Source organism: Carcharhinus amblyrhynchos, chromosome 8 (assembly GCF_965287045.1).
Source record: "Carcharhinus amblyrhynchos chromosome 8, sCarAmb.v2.hapA, whole genome shotgun sequence".
Taxonomy (NCBI): Eukaryota; Metazoa; Chordata; class Chondrichthyes; order Carcharhiniformes; family Carcharhinidae; genus Carcharhinus; species Carcharhinus amblyrhynchos.
Genome location: NC_137331.1, coordinates 54,388,747 through 54,412,439, shown reverse-complemented (window position 1 = coordinate 54,412,439; position 23,693 = coordinate 54,388,747). Strand labels below are relative to the sequence as shown.

Genomic DNA, 23,693 nt, shown 5'->3' with positions numbered 1-23,693 from the left:
ATTGTCAGAAAAACCTATCTGGTTTATTAATGTCCTTTAGAACCATAGAACATTACAGCACAGAAAAGGCCTTTTGGCCCTTCTTGGCTGGGCCAAACCATTTTTCTGCCTAGTCTCACTGACCTGCACCTGGACCATATCCCTCCACACCCCTTTCATCCATGTACCTGTCCAAGTTTTTCTTAAATGTTAAAAGTGAGCCGCATTTACCACTTCATCTGGCAGCTCATTCCACACTCCCACCACTCTGTGTGAAGAAGCCCGCCCCCCCCCCACCAATATTCCCTTTAAACTTTTCCCCCTTTACCCATGACCCATGTCCTCTAGTTTTTTTCTCCCCTAGCTTCAATGGAAAAAGCCTGCTTGTATTTACTCTATCTATACCCATCATAATTTTATGCACCTCTATCAAATCTCTCATTCTTCTATGTTCCAGGGAATAAAGTCCTTACCTATTCAACCTTTCTCTGTAACTCAGTTTCTCAAGTCCTGGCAATTGCCTTGTAAACTTTGTCTGCATTCTTTCAACCTTATTAATAACCTTCCTGTAATTAGGTGACCAAAACTGCACACAATACTCTAAATTCAGCCTCACCAATGTCCTATGCAACCTCACCATAACATTCCAACTCTTACACTCAATACTTTGATTATTAAAGGCCAATGTACCAAAAGCACTCTTTACAACCTTACCTACTTGTGACGCCACTTTTAGGGAATTATGTATTTGTATTCCCAGATCTCTGTTCTACTGCACTCTTTAGTGTCCTACCATTTACCTTTAGGGAAGGAAATCTGCCGTCCTTACTTGGTCTGGCCTGCATGTGACTCCAGAGCCACAGCAATGTGGTTGACTCTCAACTGCCCTCCAAGGGCGACTAGAGATGGACAATAAATGCTGGCCAGCCAGCAATGCCCATATCCCATGAATTAATTTTAAAAAGGGTCTAGAGTATAAAAGTAGAGAAGAGTTGTTACAATTGTATAAGGCATTGGTGTGACAACACTTGGGAGTATTTTGTTCAGTTTTGGCCACCTTCTTTGAGGAAGGATATGGTGGCACTGGAGGCAGTTCAGAAGATGGTCACTAGATTGATTCCGGGTTTGAAGAGGCTGTCGTATGAGAAGCGTTTGAGTAACTTGGACTTGTACTCACTGGAATACAGAAGAATGAGGGGAATTTGATTGAAGTATACAAAATACTCAACAGGATTGATAAAGTAAACGTTAACCAAATATTCCCCCTTCTAGAACAGTCTAAGACAAGAGGCCATACTTGTAGACTAAGAGGGGGGAGGTTCAAGACAGAGCTAAGGAGAAACTACTTCTCACAGACAGATGTAAATTTATGGAACTCACCACCCCAGAGTGCAGTGGAAGCAGAATCAATCAATGGATTCAAGAAAGAGATTGATAAATATTTGATCAAAAGCGGGATAAATGGCTGTGGGGAAAAGGCAGGGAATTGGAGTTGGGATGAAATGCAATTAACCACGGTCATATAGAATGGTGGAGCAGGCTCAAAGGGCTGAATTGCCTACTTTTGCTCCTAATTCCTATGTTCCTATTACTCAAATCTATCCTTCGTTAGCCCAAAAAGGATAACTTCATGCTTACCTGCATTAAAAATCCATCTGCTACAATTTTGCCTGCTTACTTAATCCATTGCCATATCTGTGTAATTATATGCTCTCATCGATGCTATGTACTATGCCAATGTTTTTTCTGTCATCAATAAACTTGGATACATGGCTCTCTATTATTTTATTAATAAAACATGGGAATATATACAGATACTTACGGGATTTATCACTCAACTCTGATTTCTACTGCCTAACCAATCTCTGACCAGGTCAATAATTTGCCTTTAATTCCATGAGATTTAATTTTAGCTAATGGTTTTTATAACTTTGCCAGTTGCCTTCTGGAAGCCCAGAAGTCCTCTTTACCTTTCTTTTGTCTACTACTTTGATTACTTCCTCAAAAATTAAATTAGATGCATCAGACATAACCTACCCTTTGCAAATCCATATATATCTATTTAGCTCAATTATGAAAACATCAATTACTTCTCCATGAAATTTATACAGTAGGCAATAAAACTATGAGATCATATAATTTACCTTTGTCTCTGTTATCTTTATGTTAATTACTGTAATACATTCTTAAATACATAATATATGTTAACATTTTAATGATACAAGTTATTAATGGTAGCTCCAGACTGGAGTCTCCTACCCAAACTTCAGTTGTCTCCCTGTCCAAGACCTCACTCCATGGACTGGATTTTACAGGCTACTGTGCTCCTCACAACACCTTCCCTCTCCACCCCAAAACCAAACTAAGAAGGAGAATGTCCATGAAAAAAAACTGCTCCAAAGCTATTTTACACCCAAGTGGGCATTAATAGGCTCAGGGTAAGACTTTTGCCCCCATCTGAGAAGGAAGGCTGACTTTAGAGAGCTGATGACCATTCTAGTAGTAGCTGTGAAATACACAGGAGAGATATGATGCATTTGCAATGTCTTTTCAAAAGAATGTTCCAAAAATGTGTTTACATTTTAATGTCCTGACCAGACAAGCAGACTGCTTCTAGCCTCGAGCAGTTCCATCTATATTTCCAGACAAGGAGGGAGGTTACCTGACCCTCTTGACTCCATCTTGTTAGAACACAGATTGTTTTATTTGAAACAATGTGGAGAATGAACAAAGTATTCATTCATTTTCTACATCTGCAGAAACACCTGTTTCGATGTGACAGGTAGAATAATCTTTTCCCTATGTGAAACAATTAAAGCATCTGGTTTTTGTAGCAAACTTTTCCATCAGTTTGAGTGCTGCCTCTTCCTGACTCAGTAGTAAAATACATTTCACAGTCACTGTCACTTTCCTACCAAGTAGCTTTGCATTTACAGATACACATCTTATGCTGCTTTACACTCACTCTGATCCCAGTCACTGCTTTTACTTACTCTCACCATGATGAATTCATATTCACATTCTTGAAGCTTTACTAGTGCATGTTCTTCCACTTCCTGAGCAAATTACTCATTTTTATTCTCAGTTAAATAGAAAATAGAAAAAAAATCTGAATGTTGGAAATCTGAAATAAAAGGCTAATATTCTGTATACAGCAAGGCCATCAGCAACTGAAAATAAATTACAGCTTCAGGTAGAAACCTTTTGTCAAAATACTGAAGACCAATCAAAATTATAAAATTACTTCCTTATTTGTAACCTCTTATTGGAGAGGTTTTGCCAACTATTCCAATATGAGTATTTAATATTTTATTAATATCCACCCAATTTTGTTCAGTGATAAACTGATATTATAAGGAAGATAGTTACTCACCCAGGAATCTCTTTATCTTCAAACAAAGCATGTTTTCTTCTCTCTTTATTATACTCTGCTGTGCTTATAAAAGCAGGAACTAGAACAGTAAAGCAAAAGGTTGAATCACAAGCTGCATATCAGACAAATTATTTAGAGTCATAAAGTGGAGCTTTATTTGCCAGGAAGGGCGTCTCATTGTCAGGACGCATAGTGGGTGGAGTAGCTGCATGGCAGAAGATGAAAGGGAATATTATTAGGGCTGTCCTATTAATGGCCAGTGGCTGTGGGAGTTGGCCAGTTGTGGGCAGCCGGTGGAGTAGGTCTCAGCGTCTGAGAAGTACGCACTATATTTGGGTAGCACAAACCAAAAGGAAAGCCAGACAAGTGTGATGATAATGCAGTGATAGCTGATAGAGAACAAGAGACCCACTGTAACCTGCTGTCTCTCATTCCCTTTACTCTGTTTACATAAGGTGCATCTTGGAGTTTGCCCAGCCTCCTGCTTGTCACTCTTAAACTTAATTCACTCTCACCCTCCCTGTACAAAATAATGTTGCTGCTGCAACTGGACCCCACGCTGACCTGCTGCTAGACTCCCATCTCCTTATAGCTGGCGAGAGTCTTCTTGTGAACTCCTGAAAACTTCTGTAAAATGCTGGTTAATTGGCTCCTTGACAAGTTTAATTGCCTGCCCATTGCCGATAAGCACAGTCTATTCTAGCAGCTTGGCTGCCTCTGGGAATCTCCAGAGGTGGAAACAGTTGGGCCACACTGATTGATGTGTTTTCCTGCCAAATTGCCAGCCCACCTGCCACCGAGTCCATCATACTGGGCATGGGAAAGTTCTGCCAACAGAGCTATTACAGTACACAAGAAGACCATTCGGTCCATTGAGTCTGCGGAAGTTATTTTGAGAGACAGGATCTACAGGCATTTAGAGATGCAAGGACTGATTAGGGACAGTCAGCATGGCTTTGTGAGTGGAAAATCATGTCTCACAAATTTGATTGAGTTTTTTGAAGAGGTAACCAAGAAGGTAGATGAGGACAGTACAGTTTATATTGTTTACATGGACTTTAGCAAGCCCTTTGACAAGGTACCGCATGGTAGGTTGTTGCATAAGGTTAAATCTCATGGGATCCAAGGTGAGCTATCTAAATGGATACAAAATTGGCTTCTTGACAGAAGACAGAGGGTGGTTGTAGAGGTTGTTTTTCAAACTGAAGGCCTGTGACCAGCGGTGTGCCTCAGGGATCAGTGCTGGGTCCACTGTTATTTGTCATTTATATTAATGATTTGGATGAGAATACAGGAGGCATGGTTAGTAAGTTTGCAGATGATACCAAGTTTGATGGCATAGTGGACAGTGAAGGAAGTTATCACCGATTGCAACAAGATCTTGATCAATTGGGCCAGTGGGCTGATGAATGGCAGATGGAATTTAAGAACATAAGAAATAGGAGCAGGAGTAGGCCATCCAGCTCCTTGAGCCTGCCCTGCCATTCAATAAGATCATGACTGATCTGAAGTGGATCAGTTCCACTTATCTGCCTGCTCCCCATAACCCTTGACTCCCTTATCGATCAGAAATCTACCTACTTGTGACTTAAACATATTCAACGAAGTAGCCTCCACCACTTCAGTGGGCAGAGAATTCCAGAGATTCACTACCCTCTCAGAGAAGAAGTTCCTCCTCAACTCTGTTCTAAACTGCCCCATGCCCTTATTTTGAGGCTGTGCCCTCTAGTTCTGGTTTCCTTTCTAAGTGGAAAGAATCTCTCTACCTCTACCCAATCCAGCCCCTTCATTATCTTACATGTCTGTATAAGATTCCCCCTCAGCCTTCTAAACTTCAACAAGTACAGGCCCAACCTACTCAATCTCTCCTCATAAGCTAACCCCTTCATTTCCGGTATCAACCTGGTGAACCTTCTCTGTACTCCCTCCAAGGCCAATATATCCTTTCGCAAATAAGGGGACCAAAATTGCAAACAGTACTCCAGTTGAGGCCTCACCAGTGCCTTGTACAGTTGCAGCAAGACCTCCCTGCTTTTATATTCTATCTCCCTCACAATAAAGGCCAACATTCCATTTGCCTTTTTGATCACCTGCCGCACCTGCAGACTGAATTTTTGCGATTCGTGTACAAGGACCCCCCCGGTCCCTCTGCACAGTAGCATGCTGCAACTTTTCACCATTTAAATAATATTCCATCTGACTATTATTTCTTCTAAAGTGGATAACGTCACATTTGCCAACGTTATACTCCATCTGCCAGGTCCTCGCCCACTCACCGCCTATGCCAATCTCTCTGCAGACTTTCCACATCCTCCACGCAATTAGTTTTCCCACTCATCTTCATGTCATCAGCAAACTTTGTTACCCTACACTCAGCCCCCTCCTCCAGATCGTCTATGTAACTTAATTTAGACAAATGCGAGGTCATGCATTTTGGTAGACTGAACCAGGGCAGGACTTACTCAGTTAATGGTAGGGCACAGGGGATGGTTACAGAACAAAGAGATCTAGGGATACACATTCATAGCTCCTTGAAAGTGGAGTCACAGGTGGACAGAGTGGTGAAGAAGGCATTCGGCATGCTTGGATTCATCAGTCAGAACACTGAGTACGGGAGTTGGGATGTCTTGTTGAAGTTATACAAAACATTAGTAAGGCCACACTTGGAATACTGTGTACATCTCTGGTCACCCTATTATAGAAAGGATATTATTAAATTAGAAAGAGTACAGAAAATATTTACTAGGATGCTACCAGGACTTGATGGTTTGAGTTATAAGGAGAGGCTTAATAGACTGGGACTTCTTTCTCTGGAGTGTAGAAGACACAGGGGTGATCTTATAGAGGTCTATAAAATAATGAGGGGTGCACATCAGCTAAATAGTCAATATCTTTTCCCAATGGTGGGGGAGTCTAAAACTAGAGGGCATAGGTTTAAGGTGAGGGGGAAGAGACACAAAAATGTCCAGAGGGGCAATTTTTTCACACAGAGGGTGGTGACTGTCTGGAACAAGCTGCCAGAGGTATTAGTAGAGGCGGGTACAATTTTGTCTTTTAAAAAGCACTTAGACAGTTACATTAGTAAGATGGGTACAGAGGGATATGAGCCAAATGCGGGCAATTGGGATTAGCTTAGGGGTTTAAAAAAAGAACGGCATGGACAAGTTGGGCCAAAGGGCCTGTTTCCATGCTGCAAACCTCGATGACTCTATGAATCCATGCTGGTTTTCTGAAGAACAATCTAGTCAGTCCCATCCCTCTGATCTGTCCCTATAGCCCTACAAGTCTATTTCCCTCAAGTGTCTATCAATAATAACATTAATTAGAATGTCTGATAATTATACAAGTAAAATAATCTTTTCCAGGATAACTTTAAAAAAAGGTTAAATATATATACATTCATATCTGACATTAAAAGGACCCACAATAAATGTGTTTTTACAGTATGTTACTAGCCTAGCTAAAACATTAGAAAATTATGCACTGATGTTATCTCTATGTTAGGTCAGTGTGGAGATGGTGGTCTTAGAATTTCAATCATCACTGCCACTTCCAGGTCCACTCAAATGCAAATCATTCACAAAGTGCTCATAAGCTGATTGCTTCCTGGTCTGCTGCTGCAATTAGTAGCAAGGTTCTGTTACTTAATCTTTTTGATAAATTATTTTTAAGAGTGAAGACAAAACCCAATAAGACAATGCCAATTGTAGCCAAAAAGGCTTGTCAGCTGTATAACGAAGCACATTTCTTAATGTATAACAGGTTTGAATCCATAGGTTTACTAACTGCCCCGTTTCCCTACATTACAACAATAAGTTCTTGGCTGAGAAGCACTGTAGGACAGCTTGAGGCCATCAAAGGTTCCATACAAGTGGAATTACTTTGCTTACTATGAATAATTTAATATTAATGAACAGCATTCAGCGGCAGTTCACAGTCAAGCCTGCAAATAAACTGATGTTATCATAATGGTTGCTTATTCATTTATACATGGTTGTTAAAACTGCAATGAAGTGAACAGTTACACTTTGACTTCTGCTATTGTCAGAACTCTCCAAACATCAACATCAATTTACTCCTGTCAAACTGATATCTCTGCAACAAACATTATCCATTTTGTACAGATATTGCTGGACGCTTCATGCTGAGTTATGCTAAATTATACAAAAAAGCCCATGACAAATGAAAGCTTTGAGGATTAGAGGTGACAATCATATTTCTAAGGAAATGGTTATGCAGTGTCACATGGAGTTAAGCCACTATCCTTTCACTTTGGAGATCTGGATATAAATCCAACCCTGACTAATAGAACAATAGGATCTTCTCTCTGCCAGCTCTAAGGATTGCAAGTGAAATGAGATCATGCATTCCATTACACAAAGTGGCCTGATGTTTGGCATCAATTCGCAGATCACTTGAAGCTATGCGAATAGCAGGCATGGGAAATGAAAAGTTCATACTGTGATGTTTTGCGATGTTTTTCTGATTGCAACATTAAGCTATGTCCTACACTGAGAATATTTCTACATATAATTAATTTATTAACAGTCTTGAGAGTGCCTGATGACAATAGGGTTGAAATAGGCAATGGGAAAATGTTCCCTTGCTCCAATACTCACTTTAATGAACAAAATAAAGAATAATAATGTCAATTTGCAATGCCCAAATAGGCTTTCTTACTAATTAAAAACAATTTTTAGATAAATCAGAAGAAAAATCTGAAAGATTATATTGGGAGTAAGATAATAAGATAAACTAACAGATCTGTACCATAGGACTGTCCACAATGTACACCCTGATAATTCATGTACTCTAAGCAGCCAGCTCGTTCCTCCAGTGGTGGACAAGGATCTCCATGATTCTGAGGCTCTTGCTCAACGTGACGTTGGCGAATTCGCATAGTTGGCTGACATTGCTCAGCACAGCCGCTCCAGTGACTCCACTCACTCACCACACATGGACTGGCTGGAAATGAGAAAACAACTTGAAGTTATGATGTTTGTTCAGGTTTGTGGGTCATACTATTACAGCAATGAGTTTGGGATGTTGTGGTATAAACTGTTCTGCTGCATTAAAGTGTTAATTTCTAATTATTTTACAGTATGATCTGGGGCTGATTCCATTCCAGGGAAGTTATCCCTCCATTAAATTCTAACCTGACCACATTTTTTTTGACATACATGTAAACATACATGTTTAGCAGCACTGTTCTTACTGTCGCAACAGCTTTAGTTATACGCAGGGGGGGGGGAGTTATTATTTGTATATAATAAGTATTTATACCTTTGTGTTTGTTTTTATTGAGAAATGGGTGGGTAGGGAGATAATGGCAAATCGGATGATTACCTTTGTATTCTTGATGTTAATGAAATTATTCTGTTTACAGGCTAGTTATGGAATGAGCTTCTACTCAAAAAATCTTTTTGTGGTTCATGCAGTACTTTATTTATGTCATAAAATATAACCCATTGCTGTCTAATGCTTATCTACTGGTTAAACTAACAAATGTAACATTCACTGGTCTCAGGTTTGCATCCCACAAGAATTCAGAAAAATCTCAGTGATACACAAGACCACAGAAAATTGATTTGCTAGGTCATTTGTTTATTAACGTCAAGCTGCAGGTCCCAGTTGTGCCCCAGAGGCAGCTCATTGGAAACAGAAGGTGTCAAGCATAAAAAGGTTCAGAGATGGGAAGTAATTGATCTTGGATGCCTGTCTCACACTTGCAAACTACCCAATTTCTAGTCACTAAATGGCAACTTTTGAGTTAAAATGTCAGATGAAATCACAATTCAGATCATATCACACTGTCTTTGAGTTGGTATTCGCCCAGTCCACCATTGAAATGTATCATTTGATCAATGCATGTTGCAACCGATGACAGTAAACTTATTTAAATGTTAAGACTGCTGGCTAAATCTTGGCAACTTTTCTGAATGTTCATTCTGTAGGTTAATTCAAATATTATCATTAGTTTGTTTACACATCAAAAAAAAAGTCCAGTAACAATACTGTCCATTTATTAAATTTACTTAACATCTGAGGATTTAATAATTTCATAAGTCCTTAGTTTCCTACTAAGACCGTGGTGGCCCATGTGGAACAGCTTTCAAGGTATTCAATAAAGTCAAAAACTAATAGTGCAAAACTGGGGGCATCTGTAACATAAGAATTTATTTTGTGAGGGAGATTTCCCTCTTAATTTTTCTCTGCACCAGCACCTCTCCCCATCCAGCTATGCATTATTTGCAGTATAAAATGTGGGTGAGTATGTGATCTTTTGACAATGTATTTCAGAACCAGCTGTGATTCCAAAGATGCCTGTATGATTTTACCTTTCCTTGCGATGAGATGTTTCATCTACACTTTGTGTCAGCAATTAGATAGCTAATGGGAATGTGAAGATTCAAGCTAAGAGAGTTCAGCTGTTCCCAGACGCCTGGCACAGCAAAGAGAGATTGGGATCAAGTCCGCTGTGTCAGGTCCACTGACAGAATATTTGAGGCATATAAGATTCAGACTTGAAATGTTGGCTCTATTCTCTCTCCACAGATGCTGTCAGACCTGCTGAGATTTTCCAGCATTTTCTGTTTTTATTTAAGATGTTAAGGGGGTTTGGCATGGTAGATGCTGCGAGAATATTTTTTCCTTATGGGAGATCCAGAACAAGGGGAAACAGTTTCAAAATAAGTGGTCCTCCATTTATGGAGATGAAGAATTTCTTCATTCAGAGGGTCATTAGTGTTTGGAACTCTCTTCCATAGACAGCAGTGGCGACTGGGACATTGCAAATGTTCAGGGCTGAGCTGGACAGATTTTTCAGGGACAAAGGAGTCAAGGATTAGTGGAGTAGGCAGGAAAGTAGAGTTAAGGCCAGAGTCAGATCAGCCACCATCTTATGGAGCATAATGGAGCAGCTTGAGGGGCTAAATCACCTACATTTCTTCCAATTTCTTGTATTCTAAAGTTCTGAATTCACCCCTCACCATTGGGAAATCCACAGCAGGAGTGTACCATTAACTGGGCCAGCAGATCTCGCTGGCATGAATAGCCGAAAAGTACCACTCGCTACCTCTCATTGGAGACGTTGAATTAAATAGTCAGTAGGATTCTCCCAAAAATAAATTCAAAGTGCCGAATTCACATAAACACTGGAGCAAATCCCGCTGGTTTTTTCAAAATGAATCGCCCACATTCTGAATCATAGAATCCCTACAGTGCAGAAGGAGGTCATTCGGCCCATCTAGACTGCACTAACAACCCCACCCAGGCCCTATCCCTGCAACCCCTGACACTAAGGGACAATTTAGCATGGCCAATTACCTAACCCACACATTACTGGACTGAGAGGGGAAACCAGAGCACCTGGAGGAAACCCACGGAGATACAAGGAGAACATGCAAACTCTACACAGACAGTGACCCAACTGAGAATCGAACCTGGATCCTGGTGCGGTGAGGCAGCAGTGCTAACCATTGTGCCATCCCTGGACCGGACCCCCTGGGGGCCTCCATGGCATCACAGAGAGCCCTAGTGTGAATCTCAATAAAAGTCAGGAGGCAATGCCTATTCCCACCCAAAAGGTTGGCAGCATAGCATTGAGCTGTCTCTTCTTTGGACACAGGTGAGGTCCCAGAGGACTGGAGGATAGCGAACGTGGTACCGTTGTTTAAAAAGGGTAGGAGGGATAGCCCGGGTAACTATAGGCCGGTGAGTTTAACGTCAGTGGTAGGCAAGTTGATGGAGAGGATTCTTAGGGATAGGATGTATGAGCACTTAGAGCGTTGCGATCTGATTAATGATACGCAGCATGGCTTTGTCAAGGGGAAGTCTTGCCTTATGAATCTGGTAGAATTCTTTGAGGAGGTGACAAAAATGGTTGACGAAGGACGAGCCGTTGATGTCGTCTATATGGATTTCAGTAAGGTGTTTGACAAAGTCCCTCATGGTAGGTTGGTAGAGAAGATTAAAGCTCATAGGATACGTGGCCAGGTATCTAGATGGGTATAGAACTGGCTTGCAAAGAGGAGTCAGAGTAGTAGTGGAGGGGTCCTTTTCTAGCTGGAGGTCTGTCACTAGTGGTGTGCCGCAGGCCTCAGTACTGGGACCTCTTCTCTTTGTAGTGCATATAAATGATTTGGAAGAGGGAGTAGGTGGTGTGATCAGCAAATTTGCTGATGACACCAAGACGGCTGGATTGGCGGGCAGTGAGGAGCAGTGTCTGGCAATACAACGGGATATTGATAGGCTGGTAGATTGGGCAGATACATGGCAAATGGAGTTTAATCCGGATAAATGTGAGAACATAAGAACATAAGAAATAGGAGCAGGAGTAGGCCATCTAGCCCTTCGAGCCTGCCCCGCCATTCAATAAGATCATGGCTGATCTGTTGTGGCTCAGTTCCACTTTCCCACCCTCTCCCCATAACCCTTAATCCCCTCTCTTATCAAGAACCCATCAACCCGCTTCTTAAAAATATTTAGCGAGGCAGCCTCCACCACTTCAACGGGCAGAGAATTCCAGAGATTCACCACCCTTTGAGTGAAGAAGTTCCTCCTCAACTCCGTTCTAAACCGCCTCCCCTTTATCTTGAGGCTGTGCCCCCTAGTCCTACTGTCTTTTTTGAGCGGGAAGTCTCTCTCCACCTCTATCCTATCCATCCCATTCATCATCTTATACGTCTCAATGAGATCTCCCCTCATTCTTCTAAACTCTAACGAGTACAAGCCTAGTTTATTCAGCCTCTCCTCATAGCTCAATCCCCTCAACTCCGGTATCAGCCTAGTAAACCTCCTCTGCACTCCCTCCAGGGCCAAAATATCCTTGCGCAGGTGCGGCGCCCAAAACTGCACACAGTACTCCAGCTGCGGCCTCACCAATGCCCTATACAGCTGCAGCAAGACCTCCCTACTTTTATATTCAATCCCCCTCGCTATGAAGGCCAGCATCCCATTCGCCTTCCTGACCACCTGCTGCACCTGCAAGCTGGGTTTTTGCGACTCATGCACAAGGACCCCGAGGTCCCTCTGCACCGTCGTGAGGTGATGCATTTTGGCCAGAATAATGTAGGGGGGAGTTATATGATAAAGGGTAAGCCCATAAGGAGTACAGAATCGCAGCGAGACCTGGGGGTGCAAGTGCACAAGTCTTTGAAGGTGGCAGTGCAAGTGGACAGTGTGGTGAAGAAAGCCTATGGTATGTTAGCCTTTATAGGAAGGGGTATAGAATATAAGAGCTGGAGTCTAATGTTGCAGTTGTACAGAATGTTGGTTAGGCCGCCATTAGAGTACGGTGTCCAGTTCTGGTCGCCTTACTACCGGAAGGACGTGGAGACTCTGGAGAGAGTGCAGAGGAGGTTTACCAGGATAGAACAAAGAACAACCCAGCACGGGAAACAGGCCCTTCGGCCCAACGAGCCCACGCCGCCGCATCACCCTACACCTATTCTACCCTGCGTGTAGGGTGTTGCCTGGTATGGAAGGACTGGGGTATGAGGAAAGATTGAATAAATTGGGGCTCTTTTCCCTTGAAAGACGGCGACTGAGGGGGGATCTAATAGAGGTATATAAGATTATGAAGGGTATAGATAGAGTAAACAGAGGTAAGCTATTTCCTATGATAGAGACACATAAGACAAGGGGCCATGGACTTAAGCTGAGGGAGGAGAGGTATAACACAGATATTAGAGGGAGGTTTTTCACACAGAGGGTAGTGGGGGTATGGAATGCTCTGCCAAGTAAGGTGGTGGAGGCAAACATGCTAGAGTCGTTGAAGAGTAACTTAGACAGGCACATGAGTGGGTTGGAGATGGGGGGATATAGGAGATTGTTTTAAACAAGTGTCACTAGCATTGGGGTGTCCCTGGTAGGGTAAATGGATATGGTACAATAATAATGTTTTTTTTTCTCTTTTCATTCACAGGTTTTAAGTCGGTCCGCCTTGTGTCCAACGAGGGGCATACACGCGATGGGTCGTACTTGGGCTGCTCTTGGTTGTTCGAGATTGGCCTAGTGCTTTATGCCGTTAGTGTGTGCCTAAACTGGACCAGATACTGGGCAAGACAACAGCTCAGTGACTATCACTGATTGCTGTGCAGACACATGGATTTGGGCCAGTGTCTGTGGGAGTTTGCGCATTCTCCCCGTGCTTGTGTGGGTTTTCTTTGGGTGCTCCAGTTTCCTCCCACACCCCAAACATGTGCTGTTAGGCTGATTGGCAGTAATAAATTGTCCCTAAATTAGTTTCCCTTAATGTGGATGGCCATAAAACATTAGACAAGGGTCATGGGTGGAGGGGGGGACTGGTGGTGTTAAGATGGTGGCGTGGGCTCGTTGGGCCGAAGGGCCTGTTTCCCGGGCTGTTTTTGTTCTTTGCACGTGCTGGGATCGATGCATGTGCACTGCGAGCCTCCTGATCACTGGTCAGCCCGAATGCTGGCCACACCTGCAACCCCTCATCACTGGCCATGTGACTCCCCCCACAATCACTGGCCAGCCTTGACGTGCCCCTGCCCCCCACCCCACCCCACCCCACCCCCGGCCTGCCTTGATCTCCCTGACATCACCGCCCCGCAGCCCCAACCTCCCCTCCACAGTTTCTGAACCCCCAACAGTCTCACACCCCCCACCCACCCACACAGCCTCAAATCTACCCCGCAGCCCCAACCTCCCTGGCAGGCAGATCCTTCCTTCTACTCAATGGCCAGCCTTAATCACTGTCCACCCTCCCTCTGTCATCAACCCCGACTGCAGAGTGGAAGCACGACCCTCCACCCCATTGATCACCCCCAGAGGCTCTGCCGCTCTGGCCTTGCCCCCTTGGCACTACCCAATGCCCGGTGGGCATGCCCCCAGGCATTGCCACTTTGCCCCCTGGGCAGTGCTGGGGGCCAGGCTGGCACAAACAGGCTGCAATGCCGCCAGGGCATTTTTCCTTACCCTTGACCTCCTGGGGGGCCTCCATGGCCTCTCTTCACTCTAGCAGGGTCAGGCAGCTAGCTCCCTGTTAGTGGGGAGCTGTTGTAAACCCCGCTGGAGTGAAAAACTGCACTGATTTTTGGCGACTGGAGACATGCAGAGGCCATGGGCGCCCAATGGGAAACCCACTACACAGCCTCTGGTTATGTTGCCTGGCCTGCTGTGCTGCTAGAGTAGCGCAGCAGGCTGGGAGAATCACTCCCGTCACTTTGACAAGTTTGAAAGATCTCCAAACTTAGTCTATATAGCAGAGCTATGGTGGTCCCGCATATGATTTGAAATACAGCTGCAGTTCACTGGTGCTGTATTCAGATTTTTTTTTACATTTCACTGGCAAATATCTCTGGTAACATTTCAATTTTTCTTTAAATACATTCTTATCATGGCTCACTTTTGTCACGTTATTACAGATGGGAATTCACTGTTTTGAAATACATATATGAAGCAGTAATCACGCAGGCAGTGAAATTACCAATCATGTCACAGAATTAAAACATATTAAAGTAAATAATTGCTACCTCACTTGAGGAAGAAAGTGATGTCATGAAGAGAACTCTGAAATTTTCTGACATGGAGAAATATGATTCTAAGCAATAATATTCCGAGGGTAAAAGAGCATTCTCTCTCCAACATTCACATTAAAGTACTAAGAGGAAGCATACCCTTAGGGTTAAGGTGTTGGCTTGAAAATACAAGCTTCTAGGATTTGAGCCAACTCTGATCTTTCCTATAACATATTCAAATTCTTTGGAAGGGACAGGCAACAGAAAGTGAGAATAAATTCCAGTTGTAACATCGTTGAATTCTGTAAGAGAAATAAATTATTAAGATATAGAGTACAGGACAGAGATAACAAGAAAGAAATGAGAGGTCTGGGCAAAAGAGTAGTGGCCGAAGCAAAGGAAATTCCAACTGGAAGAATTTTCTGTCCTTGGTGCTGCACCCTCTGATGCAGGGGTTATGTTTGGGACTGAAGATTGTTCATCCCCCTAAAAGAGGGGAATTACATTTTGCTAACTTTTTTTAAAAAAATGTTGTTGTGCACTTAACAAAGAACACAATCTGATAGACTCAAAAGAGGGAACACAATATGGCACTAAATTAATGACATAGTTTCTGTGGATTGAAGTAGATTATATTGAACCAATGGTTTTATGAGTAAGCATTCCTGGAGGCATTTCAGGTATATTGGTGCCCAATGACAGCAATTTTCCATTAATTAATTTAATAAATGATAGAATCATACAGCACATTTCAACTCATTGAGCCTGCACTACCTCTTTTAAAGGGAGTCCCATTCCATTGTTCTTTCCCATGGGCCTGCATTATTTTCCTTTTTAATTATATATCCAATTCCCTTTTGAATGTTATTACCAATTTTTTTCCATCACCCTTTCAGACAATGCAGTCCAGGTCATAACAACTCACGGTACTAAATAATTCTCCTCATCTCCCCTCTGGTTCTTTTGGTTACAGATTATTCTGAGGTGGGAGGGTGACAGCCAGAGATCGTGGTTCATATTGGTATCAGCAACATAAGTAGAACATGGCATGAGGTCCTGCAGAATCATTTTAGCGAGTTAGGAAAGAGACTAAAAAGTAGAAGCTGAGAAGCAGTAATTTTGAATTGCTTGTGGTACTATGCACCAGTGACTATAGAAATAGGAGTATAATGTAGATGAATTGCTGACTGAAGAGATGGATCAGGAGGGAGACAAGATCTTTACAAAATGGATGGTGTGCACCTCAACAGAGCAAGGGTTTGGAAACATGATGTAGATTTAGAAAGAAGGTGTATGGAAAGATAAGAAGGTGCATGAAGTATTGGGAAGACAGATAGCACAGAGTAAAAAACAGTAAGGTATTACATTTGGTCAGACTAAGAGGGAATACAATATGGCACTAAGTGAATTGCTCATTCTGAGAGCCAATGCAGTGATGATGGGCTGAATGGCCTCTTTCTGAACTGAAACAATTCTGTGATTCTGTGAACCCTGGTTTACAGTGCATATTAACACGCCAAGTGTGGTGAATAAGGCTAATGAACTGAAGGTGTAAACAGTCACATGAATAAGATGTTGCAATAACAGACATGGATTTGACGATACAAGGTCAGGATTATAAAAAAAAAATTGACGATTCACCAGGACCAAAAGGATGCATCTAAGAGTGCTGAGGGAAATAACAGTGGAGACAGTAGTAGTACTGATCATAACTAATTCTCCTTAAATACAGAGGTGGTTCCAGAGGGCTGGACAATAGCAAATGTAGTAAAAAGTCTGACAACACCAGGTTTTAGTCCAACCGATTTATTTGATAATACTCACAAGCTTTCGAGGGGACTGCCTCTTCGTCAGGTGAATGGAGTGTTCTGGCCTCAGACAGAGCATATAAAGCACAGACAGTTTAGAGATTACTGATTAAAATGCGAATCCTTACACCTAACCTGCTGTTCAAGACCTGAAGTGGCTGACAATGTGAGTGGAAGGAGCACTGATCACAGGTTACAGAGATGTGTATTGTCTCCAGACAGTACAGTAAGTGAGGTTTTGCAAACCCAGGCAAGTCACGGGGGTTACAGATAGTGTGACATGAACCCAAGATCCCTGTTGAGACCGTCCTCATGTGTGCGGAACTTGGCTATCAGTCTCTGTTCAGCGACTCTGCGCTGTCGTGTGTCGTGAAGGCCGCCTTGGAGAATGCTTACCCGAAGGTCAGAGGCTGAATGCCCGTGACCACTGAAGTGTTCGCCAACAGGCAGGGAACAGTCTTGCCTGGTGATTGTCGAGCGATGTTCATTCATCCGTTGTCGTAGCGTCTGCACGGTCTCCCCAATGTACCATGCTTCGGGACATCCTTTCTTGCAACGTATCAGGTAGACAATGTTGCAAGAGTATTTACCATGTACCTGGTGGATGGTATTCTCACGTGTGATGATGGTATCCATGTCGATGATCCGGCATGCCTTGCAGAGGTTGCTGTGGCAGGGTTGTGTGGAATTGTGGTCACTGTTCTCCTGAAGACTGGGTAGTTTGCTGCGAACAATGGTCTGTTTGAGGTTGTGTGGTTGTCTGAAGGCAAGAAGTGGGGGTGTGGGGATAGCCCTGGCGAGATGTTCGTCTTCGTCAATCGGATCATCGACATGGATACCATCATCACACGTGAGAATACCATCCACCAGGTACATGGTAAATACTCTTGCAACTCGGCTAACATTGTCTACCTGATACGTTGCAAGAAAGGATGTCCTGAAGCATGGTACACTGGGGAGACCGTGCAGACGCTACGACAACGGATGAATGAACATCGCTCGACAATCACCAGGCAAGACTGTTCCCTTCCTGTTGGCGAACACTTCAGTGGTCACGGGCATTCAGCCTCTGACCTTCGGGTAAGCATTCTCCAAGGCAGCCTTCACGACCCACGACAGCGCAGAGTCGCTGAACAGAGACTGATAGCCAAGTTCCGCACACATGAGGACGGTCTCAACAGGGATCTTGGGTTCATGTTGCACTATCTGTAACCCCCGTGACTTGCCTGGGTTTGCAAAACCTCACTTACTGTACTGTCTGGAGACAATACACATCTCTGTAACCTGTGATCAGTGCTCCTTCCACTCACATTGTCAGCCACTTCAGGTCTTGAACAGCAGGTTAGGTGTAAGGATTCGCATTTTAATCAGTAATCTCTAAACTGTCTGTGCTTTATATGCTCTGTCTGAGGCCAGAACTCTCCATTCACCTGACGAAGACGCAGTCCCCTCGAAAACTTGAGAGTATTATCAAATAAATCGGTTGGACTAAAACCTGGTGTTGTCAGACTTTTTACTGTGTTTACACCAGTCCAACGCCGGCATTCCCACATCATGAATAGCAAATGTGACAGTCTTGTACAAAAACGGTGTAAGGTTAAACCAAACAATTGGAGGTTGGTTTAATCTCAGTGGTGGGAATGGTTTTAGAAATAACAATGATATGAAAAATCAACCAAGTTAGAGGCTGGATGATTCCAAATGGTGACCTAATTGGCCTCATTTCTTAAATGTCAATCAAAATTAAGTGTTCACACAAAGGAAGGTCCTGTCAGGCCTGCCATGTATTGCCATTCTCAATATTACCCAATCTTGTCCTATCAGCCCCATTGACATCAGTATGAGTGAGTCATTCAAAATCATTTCCAGTTCAATGTTATACTATTATTATTATAACACTACATATTATAAATTATTACACTACAATTACTACTTAAACAATGAAGAAACCGATTAATGCAATTGCATCAGTGCTGTATCCCAGGCTTATTTTAATATTGGCAAGTCTTAAATCTGGAACCATTTCTGCATGTGTGCATCAATGAAGTTTGTGGGCCAGGTCGAAAAGAAGTTCACCATGTGCTCTGCTCAGAAAGATCTGGAACAGTATAGGAATCACTGTGAGTCGCAAGTATCCTGCAGCAATAAGTTTAGAGCTCGGGGTTGTTGCAAAACTCAGAAGAAAACAGGTCAACAATATTCAATCTCCTGAGAAGTCTGATACAGCTGGAAATGCCAGGCTCAAAAGCTTTTGATAAGATAGTGGAAATCACCGAGACATGCACATTCCATATGCATAACCAACAAGAAAGTGAATCAATTACACAGTTCAACGTTACTTTGAAGAAACCAGCTGAATACTGTGGATTTAGGGATGTCTTGATCGACACCATTACATACAGACTTGCATGCAAAAACTGGGCACACAGCAGCAGATTGCTGGAGCAAAGACAAAGTTCAGAAATTGTGGCAGAAAGGGGCAGATCAAACATGCTTGTTGCAGAAAGAAACAATGGGTGGGATTTTATGGCCTTACTCATCATAAAACTGTGAAATCCTGCCTGAGGTCAATGGACCTATTCATGGTCTGCCCCTCACCTACTCCAATTCCCATGGTGGGCAGGTCGGTAAAATTTTGGTCAATAAGTTGGAACTACAAAAAAAACAAGAATCGAATACATCAAATGGAAAACCAAATGAGGGAAAAAGTGTCCATGTGGTACAAAAAGGGCATGAAAATGGAATAAGTTGGAAGACGAATTGTCATAAAACGTACTGACTATTGCTGGTGCCACGAACAGTTACTGGTCACTCTTTACTGGACAGATAGCCAGTGAAAATGGAGGTGATCAGTGGAGCAGCAGTTTCATTGGTACCAGAAATAGGAAAACTACAACACATTGCCTTGAAACTTTTGAAGATAATATTAAAAACTACATTGGAGAAGTGGTTCCGTTAAGGGGCTGTATTGATGTAAACATGCAATTGAATAGATTTGTCCTTGCACAATGTTAAAGGAAACAATCCAGATTAATGGAGAGAACTTGGCTGGAAAAAAATCAAATTAAACTGGGCCAAGGTGAATCTTGTGTCAGATTATGAAGCAGGTCTACCAAAGGCTTTAAGGGAGTATATCATTGTCTTTAATGGGGAGCTGAGAAGCTTGAAGGAATTCTTAATCAAGTTAATGATTAAGGAGGAAAGTCAAGCCACATGCTAAAAGGCTAGGTCAGTGCCATACACAATCAGGCCTAACATAAAGGCAGAATTAGAATAGCTTGTTCTAATTAGTTAGGACAGAAGTCCTCAAACCTGTTAATGTGAATGATTGGGCCATGCCGATGATGAAGAAAAATGATTGGTATGCATTTGTGTTGATTTTAAAGTCACAATCAATCCTGTACAGTGTACTCTCTGTCTCTCATTGATGATTTATTTATTGTGTTGACTGGAGGCCAAACCTCAGTAAAATTGATTTGCCTCAAGCTTATCTTCAGATCAACGTGGATCCAGATTCACAACAATATTTGACAATCGTGACAGAGGGCTATTCTGATATAAACGACATCCATTTGGCATCATGCCCCGCATCTGCATTTTTCCAATGACAGTAAAAAGTCTGACAACACCAGGTTTTAGTCCAACCGATTTATTTGATAATAGACTCACAAGCTTTTGAGGTTTCCCTCTTCGTCAGGTGAATAGAGAGTTCTGGCCTCAGACAGAGCATATAAAGCACAGACAGTTTAGAGATTACTGATTAGAATGCAAATCCTTGCACCTCAATATGCCAACATCTTCATGCACAGGTTCGAAGAAGACTTCTTCACTGCACAGAATCTTCAACCAATGCTATACACTAGATACATCAATGACATTTTCTTCCTTTGGCCTCATGGTGAACAATCACTGAAACAACTATATGATGATATCAACAAATTCCACCCCACCATCAGACTCACCATGGACTATTCCCCAGAATCAGTTGCATTCTTGGACACACGCATCTCCATTAAGGACGGTCACCTCAGCACCTCACTGTACTGCAAGCCCACAGACAATCTCACAATGCTCCACTTCTCCAGTTTCCACCCTAAACATGTTAAAGAAGCCATTCCTTATGGACAAGCCCTCCGTATACACAGGATTTGCTCAGATGAGGAGGATCGTGACAGACACCTCCAGACCCTGAAAGATGCCCTCATAAGAACAGGATATGGTGCTCGACTCATAGATCGACAGTTCTGATGCGCCACAGCGAAAAACCGCAGTGATCTCCTCAGAAGGCAAACACGGGACACAGTGGGCAGAGTACCCTTCGTCGTCCAGTACTTCCCCGGAGTGGAGAAGCTACGACATCTTCTCCGGAGTCTTCAACATATCATTGATGAAGACGAACATCTCGCCAGGGCTATCCCCACACCCCCACTTCTTGCCTTCAGACAACCACACAACCTCAAACAGACCATTGTTCGCAGCAAACTACCCAGTCTTCAGGAGAACAGTGACCACAATTCCACACAACCCTGCCACAGCAACCTCTGCAAGGCATGCCGGATCATCGACATGGATACCATCATCACACGTGAGAATACCATCCACCAGGTACATGGTAAATACTCTTGCAACTCGGCCAACATTGTCTACCTGATACGTTGCAAGAAAGGATGTCCCGAAGCATGGTACATTGGGGAGACCGTGCAGACGCTACGACAACGGATGAATGAACATCGCTCGACAATCACCAGGCAAGACTGTTCCCTGCCTGTTGGCAAACACTTCAGTGGTCACGGGCATTCAGCCTCTGACCTTCGGGTAAGCATTCTCCAAGGCAGCCTTCATGACACACGACAGCGCAGAGTCGCTGAACAGAGACTGATAGCCAAGTTCCGCACACATGAGGACGGTCTCAACAGGGATCTTGGGTTCATGTCGCACTATCTGTAACCCCCATGTCTTGCCTGGGTTTGCAAAACCTCACTTACTGTACTGTCTGGAGACAATACACATCTCTGTAACCTGTGATCAGTGCTCCTTCCACTCACATTGTCAGCCACTTCAGGTCTTGAACAGCAGGTTAGGTGTAAGGATTCGCATTTTAATCAGTAATCTCTAAACTGTCTGTGCTTTATATGCTCTGTCTGAGGCCAGAACTCTCCATTCACCTGACGAAGAGGCAGTCCCCTCGAAAGCTTGTATTATCAAATAAATCGGTTGGACTAAAACCTGGTGTTGTCAGACTTCTTACTGTGTTTACGCCAGTCCAACGCCGGCATACCCACATCATTTTTCCAATGAGCCATGGAAAAAAATTCAAAGTGAATTAGAAAGAGTCCAATGTTACTTAGATGATATCCTAGTACTAGAAAGAATGAGGAAAAACATCTTCACAACCCAAATGTCACACAAAAGCTATTATGGATTAAGAGTATGGAAAGATAAATGTGAATTTTTCCAATCTTCTATTGAATATCTGGGTCATCTCATAGTCACAAAGGGACTGCACAAACCACCTTTAAAAGTTAAATCAACTTTCTTCTTTTTTGGGGCTTATTAAACTATTATGGAAAGTTTGTCCCTAATCTGGAGACCATCCTTAAGCCTTTACACAACTTATTGTGTCAAAACAGGCAATAGGAATGGGTGGATCAGTGCGAGAAGGCCTTCATACAAGTTAAGGAGGCATTATTAAAGTTCTCTCCAGAGCTAGATAGTTACCTTTAAGAACCTGCAGTCTGTCCATTTAGCTGCTTGTTTACATTGATATGGCCCCTAAACTGAACCATTTCTCCAATATAGATTTTTATTGTTACGTTTGAGGGTTTAAGGCAATATGTTGCAGTTTTTTTTTAGTAAAAGATTTCTGGTACCAACAAAACTGCTGCTCTGGTGTCCACCTCCAATTTCACCAATTGTCCATCCAGTGAATCCAATGACGCAGTAATGGTTTGTTGCATCCACAATGGCCAGCACATTCAACAACAGTTCATCATTTGACTGTGACTGGTACTTTTTCATGTCCTTTTTGTATCCCATGGATCCTTTTTGCCTCTATAGGTTTTCCATTTGATACACTTGGTTCTTGCTTTTTATAATTCTTGTTTGGAATTTGTTGCTTCTTCCTCAAATGTGCATGTTCAATGTGCCCCTTTTCATCACAATTCCTACATTTTGTATCATTGTATCAGTAGTCAGTTGCTGTGCCCAGTTTTTGCACATTGATGGCAATTTCAAAGCTATGTCTGTGTTAGAGTTTCAGCTGATACTTCATGGACTTTAATGCTCAAGCTTAATTGTTGGGCTTCTTATTTGCTAATTCCATAGATATCACAACTTCTGAAGTCTTCTTTAGGTTTATGTTGCTTTCTATACACAGGCTTTTCAAAATAGCTTTACTTCTTAACCGACACTATGTTGTAATGATGTTGTTCAAGTCATCCCTGAATTCAAAGTATTCAACTAATTTCTTTAAAATAGCTATGAACTTTGTGATTGATTCACCTTCTTGTTGGTTATGTTTATGAAATCTGAACATTTCAGCGATGACCAAAAGTCTAGTTGACTCTGCAATAATCCCATTATCAAATCAAAGGTTTTTGAGTCTGGCTTTTCCGAACAAAGCCCCATCATCAATTACTGCAATAAAAACATGCATAACTTATCATACGTTGACTGGTTCATGACTCTGCTTTCAGGATCCTCCATGGTATAGGATAACTCTGAGCTGGTATGATAGCTTAACTTCAAAAGCCAGCCCAACTCCATTAAAATTGCAGTGGGGGAGGGAGGTTCTGAAATGCCCACTCCGGAATGCAGCCAGCCAGGTCAGGATTGCTGCAAGTGGCTTCACTACCCTTATCCCAGCAGACAGTGTAAGTGTGAGTGTGGGGAGGGGGGGTGGGCCTTTGGGGTTGTCTGCAATGATATTGTTCCTTCTTGCAACTTGAACATTTTTTAAGGTAAATGATTCCACGAAAACAAATGGAGATTTTTAGTGTAGAATTTCTCCAAAAACTCTAGTGGATTATGGTTTGTGTAAATCATAGTCTC

General features: G+C 42.6%; 1 protein-coding gene across 1 annotated transcript in view; it reads right to left on the bottom strand.

Moving 5' to 3' along the window:
• Positions 1 to 23,693, bottom strand: part of sbspon (somatomedin B and thrombospondin type 1 domain containing) — a 38,240-nt gene that overhangs the window by 3,742 nt on the left and 10,805 nt on the right. Inside the window, exons 2-3 of the mRNA XM_080194093.1 lie at positions 8,123 to 8,317; positions 3,353 to 3,431 (exon numbers count right to left, since the gene is read on the bottom strand). Coding sequence (XP_080050219.1) covers positions 3,353 to 3,431; positions 8,123 to 8,317 — 274 coding nt within the window. The remainder of the gene's footprint in view (positions 1 to 3,352; positions 3,432 to 8,122; positions 8,318 to 23,693) is intronic.